At 35.8% G+C, this 11302-nt stretch overlaps 2 protein-coding genes and 1 pseudogene across 3 annotated transcripts; 1 reads left to right on the top strand and 2 right to left on the bottom strand.

Moving 5' to 3' along the window:
• Positions 1 to 2: 2 nt before the first annotated feature.
• Positions 3 to 2110, top strand: LOC143534051 (cell division cycle 5-like protein pseudogene; annotated as a pseudogene).
• Positions 2111 to 2497: 387 nt separating this feature from the next.
• On the bottom strand, positions 2498 to 6625 carry LOC143534074 (putative polygalacturonase At1g80170). The gene is made up of 9 exons (XM_077028670.1): positions 6285 to 6625; positions 6079 to 6207; positions 5189 to 5359; positions 5085 to 5105; positions 4794 to 5001; positions 4140 to 4221; positions 3958 to 4066; positions 3037 to 3153; positions 2498 to 2941 (listed from the first exon to the last, which is right to left on the bottom strand). The coding sequence occupies exons 1-9, from the start codon at positions 6525 to 6527 to the stop codon at positions 2639 to 2641; spliced, it is 1383 nt and encodes a 460-aa protein (XP_076884785.1). The 5' UTR covers positions 6528 to 6625; the 3' UTR covers positions 2498 to 2638.
• Positions 6626 to 8072: 1447 nt separating this feature from the next.
• LOC143534075 (putative alpha,alpha-trehalose-phosphate synthase [UDP-forming] 10) lies at positions 8073 to 11022 on the bottom strand. Of its 2 annotated transcripts, none has more exons than XM_077028671.1 (3): positions 8835 to 11022; positions 8463 to 8736; positions 8073 to 8378 (listed from the first exon to the last, which is right to left on the bottom strand). In XM_077028671.1, exons 1-3 carry the CDS (start codon positions 10766 to 10768, stop codon positions 8073 to 8075), a joined length of 2514 nt encoding a protein of 837 aa, XP_076884786.1. In that variant the 5' UTR covers positions 10769 to 11022. The 2 variants fall into 2 exon arrangements, with proteins under 2 accessions (XP_076884786.1, XP_076884787.1); XM_077028672.1 differs by having other exon boundaries at positions 8283 to 8353.
• Between the last annotated feature and the right edge of the window lie 280 nt (positions 11023 to 11302).

The raw sequence follows: 11302 nt of genomic DNA on the forward strand, positions 1-11302 counted from the left end.
AAATGTTATTATTCGGTCGAGAAAGTCATTGACTGAGCTTGTTATAAATTTATGTGCAGGCCGATGAAATGATTAAAGAAGAGGCGAAATTTGTGCGGGTGGCAATGGGGCATGAGGATGAGGATATTGATGAGTTTGTTGAAGCGCACAAAACATGCTTAAATGATATAATGTACTTCCCAACCCGTAACTCATATGGTCTTTCAAGTGTTGCTGGAAACACGGAAAAGCTTGCTGCTTATCAAGAGGAGTTTGATGTTGTTAAGAAGAAAATGGATGAGGATACAAGAAAGGCTAACCGTCTCGAGCAAAAGATTAAGCTTCTAACTAATGGCTATCAGGTTACAAAAATAAATTTCTCATTTTTTTTGGGTCTCTTTAATGTTCACACGTAGCTGCTTGTTTTCTTTATTTGAGGTGCGAGATGTGCGGGTTGGGTATTTTTAAGTTAAAACGAGCTAGCTCCAATTAATTTGATCATTAAATACTTTTTGTGTAGTATTTTTAAAAGTGTTTGTTAATAAGTAACATGTTAATTTGAATATAAAATGGTTTCTTTTTTTTTTCTTTCTTTTTCTTAAAAAAAATTGAGTTAAAAAGTAAGATATATCTTCATTAAAAATAAACTTAAGCTGACCCTTAACCTGTTCAACTTAATCGATCTTGACTCATTAATGTTTTAGATAGGGATGTTCACGGTATGGGAAAAGACAAGCTGAACTGGGTCGGGTTGGTTTTCACAGTTTGATGGTTCGGTTTGGTGGCTTTTGACTCTTTTATTTTTTCAAATGCGTCATTTTGTAACACATTTTTTTTAAAACTTAAGGATTTTTTATGAATAATAATATAGTAATATACACACAACTTTATGTTCCTAAAACTAAAAGAGTTTAATAATAAATGTGAAAAGGCTAGTGATGGGAATGGGCTATGATGGAAAAGTAACATATATGCATTCTCAAGGGGGCAAAGGGAAAATAATACAAGGGGGGCTAAGTGTAATATCAGGGGTAGTATAAGTAATAGATTATAAGGCTTATTAAGGTCAAGATTGAGTTTGTTCATTGTTAGGGCTTCGATGTATGGAGAGAGGGCATAGCCCTGGATTATCGGATTATCGTGTAACCTCTTCTTTACGTTTTAGTAATACAATCATTCTATCTCTTTGTTCCTATTTTCATCTCTTTGTTCCTATTTTCATCTCTAAATTCTATCAATCGCAATCAGAAATATATCAATTCCTATCAGCTAGTTTGGTTTGCATGACTGGTTTGAAGTTCTAAAACGTAGATCGTCATACCATTATAATCGGATCGTATATATTAAACCGGCCCTTATGAACACTCTTGAGCTAGTTTTTTTCATTTGAATCATTTGGCATGTTTGAGATAAAACACAGCCCGGAATCAAATAAATGTATTGAATCACATTGCTGAATGAAGCATGCCACAATTTAACACACTTTTATCTAAATGTTCACCAACAGACATGATGATGATTTTTGTCATTTATTTTGTGACCTTTTTACTAATTAGTTATTAATTACATGTAGATGCGTGCTGCGAATATCTGGTCACAAATTGAGGCAACTTTCAAGCAAATGGACACAGCTGGTACCGAATGCGAGTGCTTCCAAGCTTTACAAAGACAGGAAAAGCTAGCAGCATCAAACCGGATAAACAGCATCTGGGAAGATGTACAAAAGCAAAAAGAATTAGAGAAAACTTTACAGAACCGTTATGGTGATTTACTTGCTGAGCAAGAAAGGATCCATAATCTCATGCACAAGTACAAACAAGAAGAAGAAACCTCAGCAAACATACAAGATGCAAATACGGCTGAACATGATTCTGCTCAGAAAGACGGTCTTGAAACCAACAGTGAGGCTGATGTCATTCAAACTGATGGGCCCACAAAGATCTCAGATGAAGCCTCGGAGCCCGATAATGAAGCAAATCAGACCGTTGAGCCTATTGAAATGACTGAACTACCCTCGACTGATGTGTCTGCTCAAAAAGACGGTTCTGAAATCAACAGTGAGGCTGATGTCGTTCAAGTAGATCTGTCGAAATCTGAAGCCAATGAGCCGACGAGCCGACAAGGTAGATGACCCATGAAGGTACTCGTGTGTCAGTGTTTCATGTCTGTCTGAATGGAGGATTCTGACCCAAAGCCCACAATGATATTAAATTTTTGTTTCTGAAGAGAATGTTTTAACTGTATTCGTGTTTTTTGATTTATGTTTGTTTGCGATGTTGAACTGTTACGGTTTTGAATGCTTAACTAAATTATTAATAGTTGGTACTTATTTAAAACGGTCCGTTTTGTAATGTCTCTTTCTATCATTATCTTATTTATAGTCTTAAAGATACAAACTTTTCTTACACAAAAATATAAAAAAGAACCACTGAATCATTTTTAAAGAAAATGGCAACTTTATTATACAAATATGACCAAAATATAACTATATAAAGTTGAAACAACCAAAATAGTAGCAAATGCATATGTTACAAGATTTTCAGTAAACTAGAAAAATATATATCTTTTGATCTATCACACGATCATGCGATAGCCTCAAATAACATTCAAATACTATATAAAGTAACCTCTAGAGCACCTAAGACTCGAGGAAATAGAGCTAAAGCTCAGTATGCATCAAATGCTCGGTGTTAGTGTCGTTGACCTCACATTCTTCAGTAGTTGACTTGTCATTAGAAGTCAAACAGTCAGCAGAAGGTGTAATGGACCCATAGTTTATGCCGGTAACAGAGTTGCAATATGTTTTAGCTGTTTTACCATCGAACATTTGTAAATTAATGTTGTTTAATATAATGTTATTGCATGGCACCGTGTCGCTGCATGCAAATTTCATAGCTTCTGCGCTCTTTGATGTTCCAGTGATGTTTAGATACATTATTTGACTTATTTCCACAGCTGATGTCTATAACAAGAAAAGTGAAAACATATTTTATTTCAAGATTTATTTTTTTTAAATGTATAATATTAAACAAAAATAAAAACATGATGAAATTGTACCTGGTTTTTACAACTTTTAGGTGAATCGCAGTAGAACTGGTCGATTATGATCGGGTTGGCCGCATCTTCCATTTTCACATTTTGGTAGCGAACGGCTTTTACATAACCAGATCCTCCCTGTGCATGCCCAAAACAAGATGGATGTTAGTTTTCGAAAGGGTAAAATGGTAATAGTCATATAACAGTATAACACACAACTTAACATTTTTTCCATATAACTAAATATCAAATCCATTTAATCGAATAACCAAATCCAAACCATATCAAAAACAAAACAAAAAAAGTAGACAATAACCCAGGGGTGTGCAAGAAACCCAAAAAACCGAACAGAAACAAAAACCAATGGTTTGGTTTTATGTTTTCGTAAAAGCCGAATTAACGGTACGGTTTTGGTGAACCAAACCAAATTTCTAGATTTTTATTTTTTATTTTAAGTAATTTAATAAATATGTAATTCAAATACTTTTGGCCAAATGCATAATAGTCTATTAGTTAACAATTAACAAAATTATTTATACCTAAATTTATTACTTTCGGCCAACTTTCTTTTCGTCCTAAAATTTTCAAGCTCAAAATGGCAAAACCTGAGAAAACTGAAACCGAACCGAAACCAAAATGAAAACCGAAAAACCGAAACCGAGCCGGTTTCAAAAAATCCAAAAACCGAAGTTTAGGTTTTCGGTTTGGTTTTAGCCCAAAACCGCACCACGCACACCCTACAGAATAACCTGTTTTGGTACAACAAAAAGTTGTTTTAAGGTTGTTTGAGAATGTTTAGTGTTTACCCAAGCTGCTTATAATGTGCTAGTAAAATATATATATAAATTTTTTAAAAAAAGCGCGGTCACAAACCAAAGGAGTTGAAGTTGGCAGGAATCGAACCGTAGACACGTTTAATTTATTTTCGAGAAGTGGAAGTACCTGCCAAGTTTTAATTCTAAGGCCATTAGTAGTGCCTTTAATGAATGCTGTATCCAGGACTACTCTTGAGACTATTCCTGTACTGTTATCCTTACCCAAGCTTCCTATGCTGCAAATACCAAAATACACTTTTAATGCTACATATAAAATATTCCTTAACATTCTTACAGATCAATACACACCTGATTCCGTGACCGGGCCCGCAGTATATATTCTTCATCTTGATGTTTGAGCTTGCGTTCACAATCGAGACACAATCATCACCTGAGTAACATATGAGAAAATAGATCATGTTTAGTGTATGTTGACTTTTGAGGTCAAACACAGGGCCGGCCCGTGGGCTAGTGAAACCAAGCAAGGGCTTTAGGCCCACAAGTAATTAAGGCCTCCAAATCCAAAAAAAGAAAAAACATTAAATATAGATATATATATTTTTTTCACAGTTGTCATGAAGGCCCACAAAATCTCATTTTGATTCAGGCCTCCAAAATCAAACTTTATAGATGCCGCCTTTTGGAAACAAAAATAATTGACCAAGGATTTAATGTTGGCAGTATGCTGTATGAAATAGAATTACAGATATCAGTTATGAAGTCAAAACAAGTAAAAATAATTGTGTTGACTTTTAGCAAGTAGAATGTGTAGGATGTTCAAATAGGTCAAAACATGACACTTTGGCCGAAAATCTTTTATTTTCTTGTATAATCTTAGCGTGTCATATAAAATTAAAATAGTTATGCTAAACCAAAGACATATGCATAATCTATATCAGCCCGTTTACTAATGTTATTACTTATGTATGTTAGAACTTTAAAAGCAAGGAAAAAAGTTAAAACCTGTTCCGATTTTGCTGTTTTGAATAACAACATTTGTAGATCCGGTAAGATGGATTCCATCGGTGTTTGGACTATCTTCGGGAGAAGAAACTAGCACACTAAAGATGCGCACAGCGTCGCAGTGTGAGATAACGAAATTCATCTGTTGACTGTTTTGGAATGTAAGACCTTTGACTTTTATAGCAGAACTATGATCAATTGTGAATGCCTGCATAAACTCTTTTATATCAAATTTTTATTCAAACTTCTCCAAAAAAATAAAATAAAAGTTAAGTGTATATAAGTTCTTACAGATGGCGCGCCAACACAAGGCTGTAATAAAACAGAAAACATTGTGTCAATAAGTTGATTACTTGATAATAATGAATGATACTTAGAATTTTAAAAATATTTACATTTGTTTTGTTCTTTTTGCAAGATGCAGCCCACCATTTATGGCCTGAACCGTCAATAACTCCACGGCCTTGGAAAGTGGCACCCGCGATGTTCGAAAAGCTCAGCCAGTTCCTAGGACTCTTCGGGTCCCAGTTCTTGGGGTCATCTGGTGCTACAATTGTTCCATCAATCTGCATACAGTTATTTTCAACATTATGTTAGTTAATCATTTAATACAAGTATTATGCTCACTTGTTCTATGCAAATTGCACATTTGTCATTTGGATCAAGTCACTTAAAAAATGCAATATTAGGAAAAAATATATACATTTGTTTTAACTAGGGGTATAAACAAGTCGAGTCACTTGTGACTTTCTGGACGTCGGCTTGCTAGAAGCTCGATTCGAGCTGAGCTTAAACGAGCTCAGGCCAAAAAATGAGCTAGCCTAATAAACGAGCCAAGCTTCATATACCGAGCTTGCCTACGCTCACAACCTTAGACAAGCCTATTATATTATACATATATAATAGCTTTTATGTTAGAGAAATAGTTATTTTTCTAACATTTTATTTGTTGATAGTTATTTATATAAATAATTGCATAATACAAATAATTATACATATATAACGATGATTAAATCATATGTTATATATATACGTATATAAACAAATAAATGTTATATTAATATATATTATAGTTTCGTATGTGTGTGGATATATATATATATATAATTAATATATAATAAACAAGCCCGCTTGTGCCGAACTTGAGTTTGAAAATTTTCTAACAAGCGGAGGTCGAGCTTTGGATATTATGCTGAAAACGAGCCAAGCTTGAGTCTAGGCCAGCTCGGCTCGTTTACAATCGTAGTTTTAGCTGCTCTACCAGGACATATTGAAGTATAATTACCTGAATAATCAACTTTCCAGAGCATGGTCCATTGAATCTTGTTGCATTAACTAAATAAGTTCGGCCAGGCGGAACCAAAAGCACAGATTTCGCTGTAGAACATGCTTGTGTCCATGCACTTTCAAATGCCTAACAATGTTAACATAACAAAACACAATTAAAAAATAATTCGACACGTTTGTTAGTTTCATAATCATCGTATACACCTTCGTATCATCTGAAACTCCGTCTCCAGCCGCCCCAAAGCTATCCACATTCACAAGAATCTTGCCACCATGCTGACTTGACCATGATGGCATGTCAAAGTCATACAACTCGGTTTCATCGTCTTCAAACTCAAGATTTTCGACAAGAACATCGAAGTTGTCAGATAAAATGTCTTCAGCAGCCCTTACATGAAACACCAACAATAACATAACAAGAACAGAAATAAAGACGGTTTTGCCCATGATTTACGAGTTATGTTAGTTTCAGAAAAGCTTAAGATTTGTATAAATCAAATGGAACATGGGATTTTAATTTATATGAATAGATTAGTGCTAAGATAGAATCCATGGCTTGGCTTAAAAGTACATGAATGTGTTAGATTTTCTACATGACCAACACTTGAAGGTTTTTTTTGGGGGTAACCTTTGCTTTACTCATCAAATAGTTGTCTAGTGCATCACTATAAAAGTCCAAAAGTGTCTTTTGTGTTCTGTATGTGGGGCCCACTGCATATTAGATTAACATCCTTAGAAAAGTGGAAAGTTTTCCTGATTTAATGTTATCTACACATAGCCAAATTCATATGATGAATATCAACCAACGAACATCCAACAATCAACATACACATGCTACAAAAGATAATCAAAATGAATGTAACTTTACAAGATTTTGATCCATTAAAAAAATGGTGCATTTACTGGTTGTTGAAACTTGAAAGTGACCATCACTATTAGAAATGTGACAATCACCCGACGGCTTCTTGCGATAGTGACATGTGATCACTGACGGATTAGTGAAAAATTTATAGGTGATTTGTTAGCAATGTCTGTCGTTGATATGTCAGCAATAAATCTATTTATGCAATGTTACAGGTTTGACTTTAGGTTAACTCGAGGACTTGAAGAAAAAACGTTATCGAGACTATTAGGATATTAGCAAAACGAACAATATATTATTTACTATGATTTGAATTCGGTTATTGTATGAACAAGTTATGTGACTCTTTGTGTTATTATGAATTTAAATGAGTTGATTAAATATTGTCACTTAATAGTGTCGTGTGCGATGAACAATCGGTTGCGCCCCGACGTTTCCGTCATGGTCGGGGTGTGACAGACGCTCTATGAAGGACCACAGCACACGATCCAATAGCAATATAAAAAAAGGACCATTAACTCATTATAAATGTGACTCATATACACTGGTTATTTTCTTGTATTAGACGTTTTGAACCTTTCGGTGACGATACACAAGTACAATGTTGATATGCTAGTTAAAGTCGCGTATCATATGTCTTTAAAACATAAATTATGGAATTATTTTCAGATAACTACAATTGACTTAACATCACACATCATTTTCGGTTTAATGATATAAAATGATTTAAGTAATGACTATAGAATAGCTTTTACCAAAAAGCAACTTATTCTATGGAAAGAAGGGTCTTTTGTTTTGGGAATGTGGATAACGAAAAGGATATATGAAAATGAAATAATACTCCTTTTTTGGGAAACAACTATAAACGTTATCGACAAGAGATCCAAAGAAAAATTATGTGTGTGTTTTTTTTTATTTAAATACTTTGCGAATAGTTTATTAAGTTGTGTCATTGAGCTTTACTTGACACCAGGTTAAAATATGGTATATAAAAAGTTAGCTTCTATATATAATAACAATACCAAAAGAAAGAGTAACTCATAATATGAATTTTGAAGTCACATTCAACAAGTATGCACACCATACCATACCAGGTTAAAATATCAAACTGTTAACTGTACATGTAACTCTCAAAAAATTGTATCAAAAGTAACCTGAAATCTAGCACTTTTACCAGCATCTGGATCTGAAGCATTAGCAAGTCCTCCCAACAATTTAATAACATCAGCAGTGTCATCCAGATAATATTTAGCCTTACTCGGCTTCCGACCAACCGTGCACGCAAATATGTCTCCACTCGAAACCCTACTTCTAATGCTTTCAAACATGTCTTCGTCTGACCTGTCATCCCCTATGCATGTCACAAAATCTGGACCTTCTCCTTTTTCCACCATTTTTAATAATATCTTCTCTGCTACTAATCCTTTTGTCACACCCTGAATTTAATATAAAATAAAAATTATAATTTTTAATATTCATATTCATATTATGAGTTGGCTGAAATTTGGAAGCATACATACCTGAGGTTTGACTTCAACTATGTGTTGACCACGTTTAACCACGGCCGGTTCGTTAGCTAGCACGTTTTCTAGATGCACCAGCAGCTCCTTAGCTTGACACGAACCGAAGTCGGGATCAGCATCTTGGTGGTGCCAGACCAGACCACTTTCTTTGACCTCGATGCTTGAACCATCGGTTGCTTCTGTATACAGCCTCATAACCGGTTCAGCAATCTCCTTCCACTCGAGATCAGTAGCCGGGATACTTGATTCCCACTCGGAGCTCCCATTCCACCTGCAAACCGACACCAAATTTTGTTAAAAAATCATGAAATTTTTTTTAACTATCAGATAATATTTAAACAATAATAATAACAACAATAATAATAATACCTTGTGAAATAGCCATGTTCAGCAGCTAAACCGAGCTTCTCGCATGGTGCAAGCCACTCGCTTAACGAGCTTCTTCCGCGTCCACTAACAATGAAAACCGTGTTTTTGGGATCATTGCAAAGTGTGATCAAGATGCTTACTAGTTCTTCGCTAGGAGACTTTACAATGGAAGACTGTGGGACAAGTGTACCGTCATAATCGAGAAATATAGCCCGTCGGTTTGACTTTTTATACGCGGAAACGATATAATTTGGAGATAGTTTTCTGAAACTTGGAGAAAGAGAAACGACTCTAAAACCGAGGCCAAAACCGATACCCCAGCAGCGTTTGTTATAATGATCTTTCGATGCTCTTTCTAAATCCTGCATAAAGCTATGGGCCCAATAACCAACGTCGTGTGAGCTTACGTATTTATAGTGTTTTTCGTGTCTTAGTTTCTTCTCTGAATCTTTCATTGTTAAAGCAGAGGTTATAGCTCCAGCTACTGATTCAATGTCCCACGGGTTGACCCGTATAGCGCCGCTTAAAGACGGTGAACACCCGACAAATTCAGAGACAACTAACATGCTTGATTTGTCAATATGAGGCGAGCGTTGTCTGCAAACGATGTATTTATACGGTACTAAATTCATTCCGTCCCTAACCGCATTGACTATGCAACAATCAGCCATTGAATAATACGCTGACTTCTCGTAACGAGCGACGGGTCGGTCTATCAGAACCACAGGTTCATAATCAGGCGACCCGTACGTCTCGTTGATTCTATTCACAATTAAATAAGTCTCCCGTTTCGCTTCTTGTACATCTTTTCCCGTACTCCTTGCGGGATTCACTATCTGGATCAAAACCAGGTTACCTTGTACCGCAGGGTTCGTCTGCAACAAATATTCAAATGCTAGTAACTTAAGACTAATGCCTTTAAAGATATCCATGTCATCAACGCCAACTATCAGTTTCTTCCCCTTGAACCGTTGACTTATCTCGTTGACTTTACCAGATGTTATCGGAAGATTTAACACGGATTCAAGCCGACCCATATGGATGCCCACGGGCAAGATCTTGATATACACCGTTCGACCGAAGTAATCAAGCCCGATATGTCCTCGTTTGGATTCATAATCCAAGCCCATCATTCGACTGCAGCATGACAAAAAGTGACGTGCATAATCAAACGTGTGGAACCCGATAAGGTCACAGTTAAGAAGTCCTTTGAGAATCTCGTCTCTTACGGGAAGAGTTCGATAAATTTCCGATGAAGGAAACGGGCTGTGAAGGAAGAACCCGACTTTGACTCGATTATATCGTTTTCTTAAAAATGTAGGTAATATCATAAGATGATAATCATGAACCCAAATGGAATCAACTTCCGGGTCAGCAACTTCCATAACTTTGTCCGCAAATATTTTATTCGCAGACACGTACGCCTGCCAGAGAACACGGTCAAACCGGTCAGCGTGGTTGGGGCAAATAGGAAGCATGTAATGGAAAAGTGGCCACAACTGTTGTTTACAAAACCCTGCATAAAACTTTTTATGAAGATCATGAGGAAGAAACGTGGGAATGCAGCCAAATTCCTCTAGTAGCTTCTGTGCAACTTCTTCCTGTTCGCTAGCGTCTACTTCAACCTTGAGTGAACCAACATAGACAACCTCGGTTTCAGGAGAAAACCCGTCTTTTAGTTGCCAATAAAGCGAGTCTTCGTCAAAACTGAAAGTCAACTTTAGGGTATCCGGGTCCCGCTGAATATGTAACGGTAGCGTGTTCGTCACGATGATTTTTCTCTCGTGATAACCGGATGAGATGCTATCGGAATCCTCGTTGGTGATAATCCCGGGCAGGGTCATGACCCGTGGAAGATTTCTTGGCGTGTGAGGGATATCCAGTAGTTTGTCAGGAAACAAATCCAAAATGTTTGCACAAGATTTTGATGCCATTATTATTTGTATACCAGTGTTTTTTTATTATATAAACGCATCCGACGATAGGGATATCACGATCAAATTTCCTGAATAACACATAACATGTAGGTAGTATGGTTAACTAGCATGAAACATTTATATTATAAAGTCGGATTCTTGAATGTTCATACATGAAGAGTAAAGTCATTTAGATTCAATTGTGAATACAATTTTGCATAATGTATACAAAGAAGATAGAAAACAAAAGCAACAGTAAGCCTGTAAACGAACCAAACGTTCGGTGAACTGTTCATGAACCGTTCGGCGGAAAGTTCGTTTATGTTCTTTTATTTAATAAACGAACGAACATGAACAAAGCAAATGTGTTCGCTTAATAAAACAAACAAACATGAACACATTTATGTTTTCGTGAGCATTCGTTTATGTTTATTTGTGTTCATTTACATTTGTTTATATGTGTTCATTTATGTTCGTTAATTGTTCGTTTAGAAGTTAAACAAACAAGCATAAATGAGCACGAACATGTTCATTTTTTTTAAATAGACTGAA

The sequence above is a fragment of the Bidens hawaiensis genome, unplaced genomic scaffold, assembly GCF_021521415.1.
Source record: "Bidens hawaiensis isolate Kalapana, Puna unplaced genomic scaffold, B.hawaiensis_p1.1 tig00010056_1, whole genome shotgun sequence".
NCBI lineage: Eukaryota > Viridiplantae > Streptophyta > Magnoliopsida > Asterales > Asteraceae > Bidens > Bidens hawaiensis.